Source organism: Oncorhynchus clarkii, unplaced genomic scaffold (genome assembly GCF_045791955.1).
Source record: "Oncorhynchus clarkii lewisi isolate Uvic-CL-2024 unplaced genomic scaffold, UVic_Ocla_1.0 unplaced_contig_214_pilon_pilon, whole genome shotgun sequence".
Classification (NCBI taxonomy): Eukaryota; Metazoa; Chordata; class Actinopteri; order Salmoniformes; family Salmonidae; genus Oncorhynchus; species Oncorhynchus clarkii.
The window spans coordinates 137,889-154,910 of record NW_027257928.1 but is presented as its reverse complement, the minus strand read 5'-3'; the positions used below and the strand labels follow the sequence as shown (position 1 = coordinate 154,910).

The following is a 17,022-nucleotide window of genomic DNA, read 5'->3' as shown; positions in this document are numbered from 1 at the left end:
TCACTAGAACACCGATGGGGATACTCAGTATGGCCCCGTCGTTTACATATATTTCTTTCCCGTAATTGTATTTTTTCATGTGTACAGCAATCACATGTGGCCATCCAGGCAGTCCCATCTATGGGAGAACTACAGGGGACGGATTCAACTACAACGATGTGGTCAGCTTCTTCTGTAACCAAGGTTACGTACTGGAGGGAGTGTCCAGAGCCCAGTGCCAGGCGAGTCGCCAGTGGAGTCAACAGCCACCTACGTGTAGAGGTGGGTAACAGGCAGTGGAGTCAACAGCCACCTTCATGTAGAGGTGGGTAGCAGGCAGTGTAGTCAACAGCCACCTTCATGTAGAGGTGGGGAGCAGGCGGTGGAGTCAACAGCCACCTTCATGTAGAGGTGGGTAACAGGCAGTGGAGTCAACAGCCACCTTCATGTAGAGGTGGGTAGCAGGCAGTGGAGTCAACAGCCACCTTCATGTAGAGGTGGGTAGCAGGCAGTGTAGTCAACAGCCACCTTCATGTAGAGGTGGGGAGCAGGCGGTGGAGTCAACAGCCACCTTCATGTAGAGGTGGGTAACAGGCGGTGGAGTCAACAGCCACCTTCATGTAGAGGTGGGTAACAGGCGGTGGAGTCAACAGCCACCTTCATGTAGAGGTGGGTAGCAGGCAGTGGAGTCAACAGCCACCTTCATGTAGAGGTGGGTAGCAGGCAGTGGAGTCAACAGCCACCTTCATGTAGAGGTGGGTAGCAGGCAGTGGAGTCAACAGCCACCTTCATGTAGAGGTGGGTAGCAGGCAGTGGAGTCAACAGCCACATGTAGAGGTGGGTAGCAGGCAGTGGAGTCAACAGCCACCTTCATGTAGAGGTGGGGAGCAGGCAGTGGAGTCAACAGCCACCTTCATGTAGAGGTGGGTAGCAGGCAGTGGGTACAGACACACACACGCACACACGCACACACGCACACACACACACACACACACGCGTGTGGAGGCATGCACTCACACACATACACACACGTGCACACACACGCATGCATGCACGCACACACACACACTCAAATCAAATGTTATTTGTCACATGCTTACACAACGCCTACTTACGAGCCCTTAACCAACCAATTGCAGCGTTTTTAAAAAGTTAGTAAGAAACATTTGTTTAATAAACCGAAGGAAAAATAGTAACACAATGAAATAACCAAAATGTGTCTATTTACAAGGAGTACAAACTAAGCAATAAAGAGTCTGAATACTTATGTAAATTATATTTCAGTTTAAAAAATAAAAAATAAAATAACTATTTTCGCTTTGTAATTATGTGGGGGTATTGTGTGTAGATTGATGAGGGGGGGGGGGGGGGGACAATTTAATCAATTTTAGAATAAGGCTGTAACCTAACGAAATGTGGAGGAAGTCAAGAGGTCTGAAAACTTCTTGTAGGTCGGATAGATAATAGACAGTAACAGCAGTATACTGTAGGTAGGTGTAAAGGATAGATAATAGACAGTAACAGCAGTATACTGTAGGTAGGGGTAAAGGATAGATAATAGACAGTAACAGCAGTATACTGTAGGTAGGGGTAAAGGATAGATAATAGACAGTAACAGCAGTATACTGTAGGTAGGGGTAAAGGATAGATAATAGACAGTAACAGCAGTATACTGTAGGTAGGGGTAAAGGATAGATAATAGACAGTAACAGCAGTATACTGTAGGTAGGGGTAAAGGATAGATACTAGACAGTAACAGCAGTATACTGTAGGTAGAGGTAAAGGATAGATAATAGACAGTAACAGCAGTATACTGTAGGTAGAGGTAAAGGATAGATAATAGACAGTAACAGCAGTATACTGTAGGTAGAGGTAAAGGATAGATAATAGACAGTAACAGCAGTATACTGTAGGTAGGGGTAAAGGATAGATAATAGACAGTAACAGCAGTATACTGTAGGTAGAGGTAAAGGATAGATAATAGACAGTAACAGCAGTATACTGTAGGTAGGGGTAAAGGATAGATAATAGACAGTAACAGCAGTATACTGTAGGTAGAGGTAAAGGATAGATAATAGACAGTAACAGCAGTATACTGTAGGTAGGGGTAAAGGATAGATAATAGACAGTAACAGCAGTATACTGTAGGTAGGGGTAAAGGATAGATAATAGACAGTAACAGCAGTATACTGTAGGTAGGGGTAAAGGATAGATAATAGACAGCAGTATACTGTAGGTAGGGGTAAAGGATAGATAATAGACAGTAACAACAGTATACTGTAGGTAGGGGTAAAGGATAGATAATAGACAGTAACAGTAGTATACTGTAGGTAGGGGTAAAGGATAGATAATAGACAGTAACAGCAGTATACTGTAGGTAGAGGTAAAGGATAGATAATAGACAGTAACAGCAGTATACTGTAGGTAGGGGTAAAGGATAGATAATAGACAGTAACAGTAGTATACTGTAGGTAGGGGTAAAGGATAGATAATAGACAGTAACAGTAGTATACTGTAGGTAGAGGGTAAAGGATAGATAATAGACAGTAACAGCAGTATACTGTAGGTAGGGGTAAAGGATAGATAATAGACAGTAACAACAGTATACTGTAGGTAGAGGTAAAGGATAGATAATAGACAGTAACAGCAGTATACTGTAGGTAGGGGTAAAGGATAGATAATAGACAGTAACAGCAGTATACTGTAGGTAGAGGTAAAGGATAGATAATAGACAGTAACAGCAGTATACTGTAGGTAGGGGTAAAGGATAGATAATAGACAGTAACAGCAGTATACTGTAGGTAGGGGTAAAGGATAGATAATAGACAGTAACAGCAGTATACTGTAGGTAGAGGTAAAGGATAGATAATAGACAGTAACAGCAGTATACTGTAGGTAGGGGTAAAGGATAGATAATAGACAGTAACAGCAGTATACTGTAGGTAGGGGTAAAGGATAGATAATAGACAGTAACAGCAGTATACTGTAAAGGATAGATAATAGACAGTAACAACAGTATACTGTAGGTAGGGGTAAAGGATAGATAATAGACAGTAACAGCAGTATACTGTAGGTAGGGGTAAAGGATAGATAATAGACAGTAACAGCAGTATACTGTAGGTAGGGGTAAAGGATAGATAATAGACAGTAACAGTAGTATACTGTAGGTAGGGGTAAAGGATAGATAATACACAGTAACAGCAGTATACTGTAGGTAGGGGTAAAGGATAGATAATAGACAGTAACAGCAGTATACTGTAGGTAGGGGTAAAGGATAGATAATAGACAGTAACAGCAGTATACTGTAGGTAGAGGTAAAGGATAGATAATAGACAGTAACAGCAGTATACTGTAGGTAGGGGTAAAGGATAGATAATAGACAGTAACAGCAGTATACTGTAGGTAGGGGTAAAGGATAGATAATAGACAGTAACAACAGTATACTGTAGGTAGGGGTAAAGGATAGATAATAGACAGTAACAGCAGTATACTGTAGGTAGGGGTAAAGTATAGATAATAGACAGTAACAGCAGTATACTGTAGGTAGGGGTAAAGGATAGATAATAGACAGTAACAGCAGTATACTGTAGGTAGGGGTAAATGATAGATAATAGACAGTAACAGCAGTATACTGTAGGTAGGGGTAAAGGATAGATAATAGACAGTAACAGCAGTATACTGTAGGTAGGGGTAAAGGATAGATAATAGACAGTAACAGCAGTATACTGTAGGTAGGGGTAAAGGATAGATAATAGACAGTAACAGCAGTATACTGTAGGTAGAGGTAAAGGATAGATAATAGACAGTAGCAGCAGTATACTGTAGGTAGGGGTAAAGGATAGATAATAGACAGTAACAGCAGTATACTGTAGGTAGGGGTAAAGGATAGATAATAGACAGTAACAGCAGTATACTGTAGGTAGGGGTAAAGGATAGATAATAGACAGTAACAGCAGTATACTGTAGGTAGGGGTAAAGGATAGATAATAGACAGTAACAGCAGTATACTGTAGGTAGGGGTAAAGGATAGATAATAGACAGTAACAGCAGTATACTGTAGGTAGGGGTAAAGGATAGATAATAGACAGTAACAGCAGTATACTGTAGGTAGAGGTAAAGGATAGATAATAGACAGTAACAGCAGTATACTGTAGGTAGGGGTAAAGGATAGATAATAGACAGTAACAGCAGTATACTGTAGGTAGGGGTAAAGGATAGATAATAGACAGTAACAGCAGTATACTGTAGGTAGAGGTAAAGGATAGATAATAGACAGTAACAGCAGTATACTGTAGGTAGGGGTAAATGATAGATAATAGACAGTAACAGCAGTATACTGTAGGTAGGGGGTAAAGGATAGATAATAGACAGTAACAGCAGTATACTGTAGGTAGAGGTAAAGGATAGATAATAGACAGTAACAGCAGTATACTGTAGGTAGGGGTAAAGGATAGATAATAGACAGTAACAGCAGTATACTGTAGGTAGAGGTAAAGGATAGATAATAGACAGTAACAGTAACAGCAGTATACTGTAGGTAGGGGTAAATGAATGTGTGTGTGGCGTCAGTGTGTGTGTGTGTGTGTGTGTGCGTGTGTGTGCGCGCGTGTGTGTGTGTGTTGGAGAGTTAATGTGAGCCATGACCCGCCTTTCAAAGCATTTCATTGGCTACAGAAACAGCAGAGCACAGACATCTGACACCTATAGCCTGCAGTAACATCTCTGGGAAATAAACAAGGCATTTTAAGCCTCATTAGTATTTAAAATACTTCATAATATAACACGGGGTACATCCAAGTGCAGATGAGCCATTCATCGTATAAACAGGAGCAGGCTGCGATTTGTGTCAATTCAGCGATTCTATTATTAACTGGCAATTGAACACAGACGACACTTGACAGATACCACAGATAGCACTTTCTAATGACTAGTTCAGCCAGATGGAATATGTTGTACTGTCTGAGATTCACAGGGGGGGGGGGGGGGGGGGCGGGGGGCGACAGCTAGATCTATGGTATGACGATGGTAGATAGGACAATATATACATTCATTAGGGAAATTGTAGCCTGGTCCCAGATCTGTTTGTGCTTCCTAGGAGTTGTCAAGACGGTACGAGCGGATCTGAGACCAGGCTAGGGGGGAAATATTGACATAGTTTTGACAATCTTTGTTATTGATACAATAGGTGTTATTGATACAATAGGTGTTATTGATACAATAGTTGTTATTGATACAATAGGTGTTATTGATACAATAGTTGTTATTGATACAATAGTTGTTATTGATACAGTAGTTGTTATTGATACAATCGTTGTTATTGATACAATAGTTGTTATTGATACAGTAGTTGTTATTGATACAATAGGTGTTATTGATACAATAGGTGTTATTGATACAATAGGTGTTATTGATACAATAGTTGTTATTGATACAATAGGTGTTATTGATACAATAGGTGTTATTGATACAATAGTTGTTATTGATACAATAGTTGTTATTGATACAATAGGTGTTATTGATACAGTAGTTGTTATTGATACAATAGGTGTTATTGATACAATAGGTGTTATTGATACAATAGTTTTGACAATCTTTGTTATTGATACAGTAGTTGTTATTGATACAATAGTTGTTATTGATACAATAGGTGTTATTGATACAATAGTTGTTATTGATACAATAGTTTTGACAAATAGTTATTCTAGATATATTTGTACTAACAATGATATAATGTTATTCATTCTATGTGTTTTAATTCCATCCAGTGGTGAACTGCACAGACCCTGGCATCCCGGCTAACTCCATCAGGGAGAGTAAGATAGAGCACGGTAACTTCACCCTGGGCAGTGTGGTGTTCTACACCTGTAACCCTGGATACTACCTGTTCGGTTCCTCTGCACTGACCTGTCAACCTATTGGCCACTGGGACAAACCTCTACCTGAATGTCTTGGTACGTTTGTCTGTTTTCTCTTCACAACTTGTTGAAACTACAGATGTAGGATCTTTATTTGATCACTGTTTTGTTGCTGAGGAAATGCAGATGAGCTTCGCGATTACATTTTTTTTCTTCACACAAATTCACTGAAAACCAGCTCTGTCACCCGGTTGTATTAACAGTATTCCACTTTAACATGTGACCTCATTTTGACCCCCTCCCCCCGATCAATCAACATGATGGACTAAACATTAAAATCCTGTTGCTGCAGGATTATTTTGCTGCCACAATACAGGTCAAATTAAGATCTGTACCACACACCCACAACTACTGAGGTGCAGGAGGAGGAGACTAGAGATTAAAAAAGGAAGCCTATGTACACACCAAAGGTTGATGCACAGTTCACATTTATCGCGCAATAGTACTTATCTTTTGCTGTGAGTGACATTCATCAAAGCATTTCTCCACGATCTCCCTGTTGTTCTAGCCATGTGTTTGATCCTTAATGGACTTGATTTGTATAGGTTACAAATGTGTGTAACCAACGTCTGTCTAAATGCTAATGACCTAATGAAGGCTGACTGTAATGGCTATACTGACTGACAGTATACACTCTTTAAAAAAAAAGGTAGAACCCTATTGAGTTCCATTTTAGAACCCTTTCCGATAGAGAGGTCTACATGGAACCCAACAGAGTTCTACCTGGAACCAAAAAGGGTTCTCCTATGATGACAGCCAAATAAACCGTTTTGGAATCATTTTATTCTAAGAGTGTTGTGTTAAAGATGACTACATCCCAAATGGCACCCCATTCCCTATACAGGGGCAATAGGGCTGTAGTTAAAAGTAGTGCACTACATAAGGAATAGTGTGCCATTTGGGACACAAACAGTGTTAATGAGCCATAACAATCTGACTGTTGGCTATGGGGAATGTTATTGTGTGTAATAGAGGAGGACTGTGGGAACCCTGGCTCTCCTCCCTACGGTACCATGGTTGGGGACAAGTTCTCGTTTGGCTCCACGGTGCAGTACTCCTGTTCAGGGGACAGAGAGCTGATTGGAGAGTCATCACTCACCTGTCAAATCAATGGACACTGGAGTGGACCCATACCTCACTGTTCAGGTAAGGACCATTACCTCACTGTTCAGGTAAGGACCATTACCTCACTGTTCAGGTAAGGACCATTACCCCACTGTTCAGGTAAGGACCATTACCTCACTGTTCAGGTAAGGACCATTACCCCACTGTTCAGGTAAGGACCATTACCCCACTGTTCAGGTAAGGACCATTACCTAACTGTTCAGGTAAGGACCATTACCTCACTGTTCAGGTAAGGACCATTACCTCACTGTTCAGGTAAGGACCCATACCTCACTCTTCAGGTAAGGACCAATACCTCACTGTTCAGGTAAGGACCATTACCTCACTGTTCAGGTAAGGACCATTACCCCACTGTTCAGGTAAGGACCCATACCTCACTCTTCAGGTAAGGACCATTACCTCACTGTTCAGGTAAGGACCATTACCTCACTGTTCAGGTAAGGACCATTACCTCACTGTTCAGGTAAGGACCCATACCTCACTCTTCAGGTAAGGCCCATTACGTCACTGTTCAGGTAAGGACCATTACCTCACTGTTCAGGTAAGGACCATTACCCCACTGTTCAGGTAAGGACCCATACCTCACTCTTCAGGTAAGGACCATTACCTCACTGTTCAGGTAAGGACCATTACCTCACTGTTCAGGTAAGGACCATTACCTCACTGTTCAGGTAAGGACCATTACCTCACTGTTCAGGTAAGGACCATTACCTCACTGTTCAGGTAAGGACCATTACCTCACTGTTCAGGTAAGGACCATTACCTCACTGTTCAGGTAAGGACCATTACCTCACTTTTCAGGTAAGGACCATTACCTCACTGTTCAGGTAAGGACCATTACCTCACTGTTCAGGTAAGGACCATTACCTCACTGTTCAGGTAAGGACCCACACCTCACTGTTCAGGGAATGGCCCATACCTCACTGTCATACCTCACTGTTCAGGGAATGACCCACACCTCACTGTTCAGGGAATGGCCCATACCTCACTGTTCAGCGAATGGCCCATACCTCACTGTTCAGCGAATGGCCCATACCTCACTGTTCAGGGAATGGCCCATACCTCACTGTTCAGGGAATGGCCCATACCTCACTGTTCAGGGAATGGCCCATACCTCACTGTTCAGGGAATGACCCATACCTCACTGTCCAGGGAAGGACCAATGCCTCACTGTTCATATTTATTTGATTTCGATGTTCTATGAGCAGCTTCTGCAGGTTGTCATGGAGACTGTTCACCTTGATGTTTATTTGATTTAGATGTTCTATGAGCAGCTTCTCCAGGTTGTCATGGAGACTGTTCACCTTGATGTTTATTTGATTTCGATGTTCTATGAGCAGCTTCTCCAGGTTGTTATGGAGACTGTTCACCTTGATGTTTATTTGATTTAGATGTTCTATGAGCAGCTTCTCCAGGTTGTCATGGAGACTGATGATGAAGCGAGTCTCCATCTGGTTACTTTCCACCAGACCTTTAGCAGCAGACGGCTCACATATTGTTAGCATTGCCTACTGGTTTTAATGTCATTTAACTGAACTTTAGGAAGTTTAAAACAACAAATTTACATCTTGTTTTCAAAGTTTTATCTCAAAGTTTGCTGTAAGCTGTTCACTCATCGGAAGTTCTATATATTTAAATGTGTGGCTGAGATGGGGGTTAATGAGATGGGGTTAATGAGATGGGGTTAATGACCGGTACCCTCCTGTATATAGCCTCCACATTGACTCTGTACCGGTACCCCCTGTATATAGCCTCCACATTGACTCTATACCGGTACCCCCTGTATATAGTCTCCACATTGACTCTGTACCAGTACCCCCCTGTATATAGCCTCCACATTGACTCTGTACCGGTACCCTCCTGTATATAGCCTCCACATTGACTCTGTACCGGTACCCCCTGTATATAGCCTCCACATTGACTCTATACCGGTACCCCCTGTATATAGCCTCCACATTGACTCTGTACCAGTACCCTCCTGTATATTGCCTCCACATTGACTCTGTACCAGTACCCCCTGTATATAGTCTCCACATTGACTCTGTACCAGTACCCTCCTGTATATTGCCTCCACATTGACTATGTACCAGTACCCCCTGTATATAGCCTCCACATTGACTCCTCGTGTCATTTACACACACTGTATATAGACTTTCTTTTTTTTCTATTGTGCTTTTGACTGTACGTTTGTTTATGTGTAACTCTGTGTTGTCTGTGTCTCACTGCTTTGCTTTATCTTGGCCAGGTCACAGTTGTAAATAAGGACTTGTTCTCAACTTGCCTACCTGGTTATATACACACAGCTAGGTGGCTACATAGTGAATGTATATACACAGCTAGCTGGCTACATAGGGAATGTATATACACACCTAGCTACATAGTGAATGTATATACACAGCTAGCTACATAGTGAATGTATATACACCGCTAGCTACATAGTGAATGTATATACACAGCTAGCTGGCTACATATTGAATGTATATACACAGCTAGCTACATAGTGAATGTATATACACAGCTAGCTGGCTACATAGTGAATGGATATACACAGCTAGCTACATAGTGAATGTATATACACCACTAGCTACATAGTGAATGTATATACACCGCTAGCTACATAGTGAATGTATATACACAGCTAGCTACATAGTGAATGTATATACACAGCTAGCTACAGAGCTGGCTACATAGTGAATGTATATACACAGCTAGCTACAGAGCTGGCTACATAGTGAATGTATATACACAGCTAGCTACAGAGCTGGCTACATAGTGAATGTATATACACAGCTAGCTACAGAGCTGGCTACATAGTGAATGTATATACACAGCTAGCTACAGAGCTGGCTACATAGTGAATGTATATACACAGCTAGCTACAGAGCTGGCTACATAGTGAATGTATATACACAGCTAGCTACAGAGCTGGCTACATAGTGAATGTATATACACAGCTAGCTACAGAGCTAGCTACATAGTGAATGTATATACACCGCTAGCTACATAGTGAATGTATATACACAGCTAGCTGGCTACATATTGAATGTATATACACAGCTAGCTACATAGTGAATGTATATACACAGCTAGCTGGCTACATAGTGAATGGATATACACAGCTAGCTACATAGTGAATGTATATACACCACTAGCTACATAGTGAATGTATATACACCGCTAGCTACATAGTGAATGTATATACACAGCTAGCTACATAGTGAATGTATATACACAGCTAGCTACAGAGCTGGCTACATAGTGAATGTATATACACAGCTAGCTACAGAGCTGGCTACATAGTGAATGTATATACACAGCTAGCTACAGAGCTGGCTACATAGTGAATGTATATACACAGCTAGCTACAGAGCTGGCTACATAGTGAATGTATATACACAGCTAGCTACAGAGCTGGCTACATAGTGAATGTATATACACAGCTAGCTACAGAGCTGGCTACATAGTGAATGTATATACACAGCTAGCTACAGAGCTGGCTACATAGTGAATGTATATACACAGCTAGCTACAGAGCTGGCTACATAGTGCATGTATATACACAGCTAGCTACAGAGCTAGCTACATAGTGAATGTATATACACAGCTAGCTACAGAGCTGGCTACATAGTGAATGTATATACACAGCTAGCTACATAGTGAATGTATATACACAGCTAGCTACATAGTGAATGTATATACACAGCTAAGCTACATAGTGAATGTATATACAGAGCTAGCTACATAGTGAATGTATATACACAGCTAAGCTACATAGTGAATGTATATACAGAGCTGGCTACATAGTGAATGTATATACACAGCTAGCTACATAGTGAATGTATATACACAGCTAGCTACATAGTGAATGTATATACACAGCTAAGCTACATAGTGAATGTATATACACAGCTAGCTACATAGTGAATGTATATACACAGCTAAGCTACATAGTGAATGTATATACACAGCTAGCTACATAGTGAATGTATATACACAGCTGGCTACATAGTGAATGTATATACACAGCTAGCTACATAGTGAATGTATATACACAGCTAGCTACAGAGCTGGCTACATAGTGAATGTATATACACAGCTAGCTACATAGTGAATGTATATACACAGCTAGCTACATAGTGAATGTATATACACAGCTAGCTACATAGTGAATGTATATACACAGCTAGCTACAGAGCTGGCTACATAGTGAATGTATATACACAGCTAGCTACATAGTGAATGTATATACACAGCTAAGCTACATAGTGAATGTATATACACAGCTAGCTACATAGTGAATGTATATACACAGCTAGCTACATAGTGAATGTATATACACAGCTAAGCTACATAGTGAATGTATATACACAGCTAGCTACATAGTGAATGTATATACACAGCTAAGCTACATAGTGAATGTATATACAGAGCTGGCTACATAGTGAATGTATATACACAGCTAGCTACATAGTGAATGTATATACACAGCTAGCTACATAGTGAATGTATATACACAGCTAAGCTACATAGTGAATGTATATACACAGCTAGCTACATAGTGAATGTATATACACAGCTAAGCTACATAGTGAATGTATATACAGAGCTGGCTACATAGTGAATGTATATACACAGCTAGCTACATAGTGAATGTATATACACAGCTGGCTACATAGTGAATGTATATACACAGCTAGCTACATAGTGAATGTATATACACAGCTAGCTACAGAGCTGGCTACATAGTGAATGTATATACACAGCTAGCTACATAGTGAATGTATATACACAGCTAGCTACATAGTGAATGTATATACACAGCTAGCTACAGAGCTGGCTACATAGTGAATGTATATACACAGCTAGCTACATAGTGAATGTATATACACAGCTAAGCTACATAGTGAATGTATATACACAGCTAGCTACATAGTGAATGTATATACACAGCTAGCTACATAGTGAATGTATATACACAGCTAAGCTACATAGTGAATGTATATACACAGCTAGCTACAGAGCTGGCTACATAGTGAATGTATATACACAGCTAGCTACATAGTGAATGTATATACCCAGCTAGCTACAGAGCTGGCTACATAGTGAATGTATATACACCACTAGCTACATAGTGAATGTATATACACAGCTAGCTACATAGTGAATGTATATACACAGCTAGCTACATAGTGAATGTATATACACAGCTAAGCTACAGAGTGAAGAAGAAGCATTTGTGGGTGTAGTTTTTTAAATTTATTTTTTACCTTTTATTTAACGAGGCAAGTCAGTTAAGAACACATTCTTATTTTCAATGACGGCCTAGGAACAGTGGGTTAACTGCCTGTTCAGGGGCAGAACAACAGCTCGGGGGTTTGAACTTGCAACCTTCCGGTTACTAGTCAGCTCGGGGGTTTGAACTTGCAACCTTCCGGTTACTAGTCAGCTCGGGGGTTTGAACTTGCAACCTTCCGGTTACTAGTCCAACACTCTAACCACTAGGCTACCCTGCCGCCCCAGTGTATAGGACTGACTCGCTCTCTCTCGCCCTCTCGCTCTCACTCGCTCTCTCTCGCCCTCTCTCGCTCTCTCTATCTCACTCTCTCTCTCTCGTTCTGATCTGCTCTGTTTGACTTGTTCTGTTCTTCATTACAACATGACATGTTCAGAAGATGGGATCAGTCACACTCATTCTCTCATCCTCCCCTCCTCTCCTCTTCTCCTCTCCTCTCTTCCCCTCCTCCTCTCCTCTGTCCTCCTCCTCCTCAGCTTCAGAAGGGGAACATGTCCCAGTTTTCTACCGGAGAAGCTTTTTAATGGGGGAAAATTAAGCTACCATAAGGAGCCTCCACTAATTTGTTTGCAAAGACTGAGGTTTGGGTTGTTTCACAAATGCCATCCTATTCCCTACATAGTGCACTACCTTAGACCAAGTAGTGCACTACGTAGGGAATCGGGTGCCATTAGGGACCTAGCCAGGGTAGCACTTTAACACTGCATCTGGTACTGCTTCCTAGGAAAGTCAGTCTTAGTTCATGTTATCGTCAAAGCTAGAGCACTCACAACATACCTCTGATTTACCTGTTATCTACACCTGTCTATTATCTACACCTGTCTGTTATCTACACCTGTCTATTATCTACACCTGTCTGTTATCTACACCTGTCTGTTATCTGCACCTGTCTGTTTAACTACACCTGTCTGTTAACTACACCTGTCTGTTTAACTACACCTGTCTGTTTAACTACACCTGTCTGTTAACTACACCTGTCTGTTATCTACACCTGTCTGTTATCTACACCTGTCTGTTATCTACACCTGTCTATTAACTACACCTGTCTGTTATCTACACCTGTCTGTTATCTACACCTGTCTATTAACTACACCTGTCTGTTATCTACACCTGTCTATTATCTACACCTGTCTGTTATCTACACCTGTCTATTATCTACACCTGTCTGTTTAACTACACCTGTCTGTTAACTACACCTGTCTGTTATCTACACCTGTCTATTAACTACACCTGTCTGGGTTCTCATGTCCGTCATGTCAGCTGGAATGAGCTGGGTTCTTATGTTTGTGTATTTTATTAACCTTTATTCAACTAGGCAAGTCAGTTAAGAACACAGACTTATTTACAATGACATCATGTCAGCTGGAATGAGGTTACTGGGGTTATTGACCCCTAACCCCAATGACATCATGTCAGCTGGAATGAGGTTCCTGAGGTTATTGACCCCTAACCCCAATGACATCATGTCAGCTGGAATGAGGTTCCTGAGGTTATTGACCCTAACCCCAATGACATCATGTCAGCTGGAATGAGGTTCCTGAGGTTATTGACCCCTAACCCCAATGACATCATATCATCTGGAATGAGGTTCCTGAGGTTATTGACCCTAACCCCAATGACATCATGTCAGCTGGAATGAGGTTCCTGAGGTTATTGACCCCTAACCCCAATGACATCATGTCATCTGGAATGAGGTTTCTGAGGTTATTGACCCCTAACCCCAATGACATCATTTCAGCTGGAATGAGGTTACTGAGGTTTTTGGCTCCAAGGCAAATGTTCATTGTTGCATCGTGTTGTACTTCGTCTTCCAACAGCACTTTACACTGAACCTGCTCCCCAAATGGAACCCCATTCCCTATATAGGGCACTGCGTTCGATCAGGACCCACAGCTCGCTATATAGGGAATAGGGCCCTGGTCTATAGTAGTGCACTATATAGGGAATAGGGCCCTGGTCTAAAGTAGTGCACTATATAGGGAATAGGGCCCTGGTCTAAAGTAGTGCACTATGTAGGGAATAGGGCCCTGGTCTAAAGTAGTGCACTATGTAGGGAATAGGGCCCTGGTCTAAAGTAATGCACTATATAGGGAATAGGGCCCTGGTCTAAAGTAGTGCACTATATATAGGGAATAGGGCTCTGGTCTAAAGTAGTGCACTATATAGGGAATAGGGCCCTGGTCTAAAGTAGTGCACTATATAGGGAACAGGGCCCTGGTTTAAAGTAGTGCACTATATAGGGAATAGGGCCCTGGTCTAAAGTAGTGCACTATATAGGGAATAGGGCCCTGGTCTAAAGTAGTGCACTATATATAGGGAATAGGGCCCTGGTCTAAAGTAGTGCACTATATATAGGGAATAGGGCTCTGGTCTAAAGTAGTGCACTATATAGGGAATAGGGCCCTGGTCTAAAGTAGTGCACTATATAGGGAACAGGGCCCTGGTTTAAAGTAGTGCACTATATAGGGTATAGGGTTCCATTTGGAATGCAAAACTTTAGCAGTCAAGTCAAATGCAGACTGAGAAGTCAAGGCAAATGCAGACTGAACAGTCAAGGCAAATGCAGACTGAGAAGTCAAGGCAAATGCAGACTGAACAGTCAAGTCAAATGCAGACTGAACAGTCAAGGCAAATGCAGACTGAACAGTCAAGGCAAATGCAGACTGAGCAGTCAAGTCAAATGCAGACTGAGAAGTCAAGTCAAATGCAGACTGAACAGTCAAGGCAAATGCAGACTGAGCAGTCAAGGCAAATGCAGACTGAGCGGTCAAGGTCATTCTGTCTCTCTCTCTCTCTCTCTCTCTCTCTCTCTCTCTCTCTCTCTCTCTCTCTCTCTCTCTCTCTCTCTCTCTCTCTCTCTCTCTCTCTCTCTCTCTCTCTCTCTCTCTCTCTCTCTCTCTCTCTCTCTCTCTCTCTCTCTCTCTCGCTCTCTCTCTCTCTGTCCTGTATAGGAGACTCTGTAGGCAGCTGTGGGGACCCTGGTACACCCGTCCATGCAAGCAGAGAGGCCAGCAACTTCCATCTGCGTAGTAAAGTCCGCTTCACCTGCGCTGTGGGCCACACGCTGTACGGCTCAGCTGAGAGGATCTGCTTTCCCAATGGGACCTGGTCTGGGAGACAGCCCTTCTGCAAACGTGAGACTTGATGGACTGGCTGAATACTACATGTTTATAGAGACGAGCGCATGGGGATTGAATGAACGCAACAGTTTAGAGTAGGCACACGCAGGAGCACACGCAGGAGCACAAGCAGGAGCACATAAACACAACAGGGGCACACGAAGGAGCACACGCAGGAGCACACGCAGGAGCACACGCAGGAGCACAAGCAGGAGCACACGCACAACAGGGGCACACGAAGGAGCACACATAGGAGCACACACAGGAGCACACGCAGGAGCACACGCAGGAGCACAAGCAGGAGCACACGCACAACAGGGGCACACGAAGGAGCACACATAGGAGCACACACAGGAGCACACGCAGGAGCACACGCAGGAGCACGCGCAGGAGCACACGCAGGAGCACACGCAGGAGCACACACACAACAGGGGCACACGAAGGAGCACACGCAGGAGCACACGCAGGAGCACACACAAGAGCACAAGCAGGAGCACACGCAGGAGCACACACACAACAGGGGCACACGAAGGAGCACACGCAGGAGCACACGCAGGAGCACACGCAGGAGCACACGCAGGAGCACAAGCAGGAGCACACGCAGGGGCACAAGCAGGAGCACACGCAGGAGCACACGCAGGAGCACACGCACAACAGGAGCACACACACAACAGGAGCACACGCAGGAGCACACGCAGGAGCACAAGCAGGAGCACACACACAACAGGAGCACACACACAACAGGAGCACACGCAGGAGCACAACAGGAGCACACGCAGGAGCACACACACAACAGGAGCACACGCAGGAGCACAACAGGAGCACACGCAGGAGCACACGCAGGAGCACAAGCAGGAGCACATAAACACAACAGGAGCACACGCAGGAGCACACACAGGAGCACAAGCAGGAGCACACAGGAGCACATAAACACAACAGGAGCACACACAGGAGCACACACAGGAGCACACAAACAATGAAAATGCAATTAACTGTAAATCAGTATATTTCACTAGCACATTGTCCTTAGAAAAAGTCAGTGCTCAAAGCCAACCGACCAATATTTCTTCTCTTCCAGAATCCTTGTAAAACCCCTTTATTTTTCAGCCTGAAGGCAACTTCTACTTCTGACGTGATTAATGACATTTTAAATATTGAATCACAGGCCGATTCTCTGCTGCAGGGCATAAACAGGGTTCGACCGGAAATGGCAGAGAATCTCTCGACAGACTTCTCTTTCTCTCCCAGACGGTTATAAACTCTCTCAGCTTGACAGACTTCTCTTTCTCCCAGACGGTTATAAACTCTCTCAGCTTTACAGACTTCTCTTTCTCACCCAGACGGTTATAAACTCTCTCAGTTTGACAGACTTCTCTTTCTCTCAGACGGTTATAAACTCTCTCAGCTTGACTGACTTCTCTTTCTCTCCCAGACGGTTATAAACTCTCTCAGCTTGACAGACTTCTCTTTCTCTCAGACGGTTATAAACTCTCTCAGCTTGACAGACTTCTCTTTCTCTCAGACGGTTATAAACTCTCTCAGCTTGACAGACTTCTCTTTCTCTCCCAGACGGTTATAAACTCTCTCAGCT

The 17,022-nt window shown here is 42.8% G+C and overlaps 1 protein-coding gene across 1 annotated transcript in view; it reads left to right on the top strand.

Annotated features, from left to right (window-relative positions):
• LOC139393681 (CUB and sushi domain-containing protein 3-like) overlaps positions 1-17,022 on the top strand; it is a gene marked incomplete at its 5' end in the record, with an annotated part of 562,572 nt that overhangs the window by 474,351 nt on the left and 71,199 nt on the right. The window contains 4 exons of the mRNA XM_071142025.1: positions 88-261; positions 5,745-5,930; positions 6,867-7,040; positions 15,264-15,446. Coding sequence (XP_070998126.1) covers positions 88-261; positions 5,745-5,930; positions 6,867-7,040; positions 15,264-15,446 — 717 coding nt within the window. The remainder of the gene's footprint in view (positions 1-87; positions 262-5,744; positions 5,931-6,866; positions 7,041-15,263; positions 15,447-17,022) is intronic.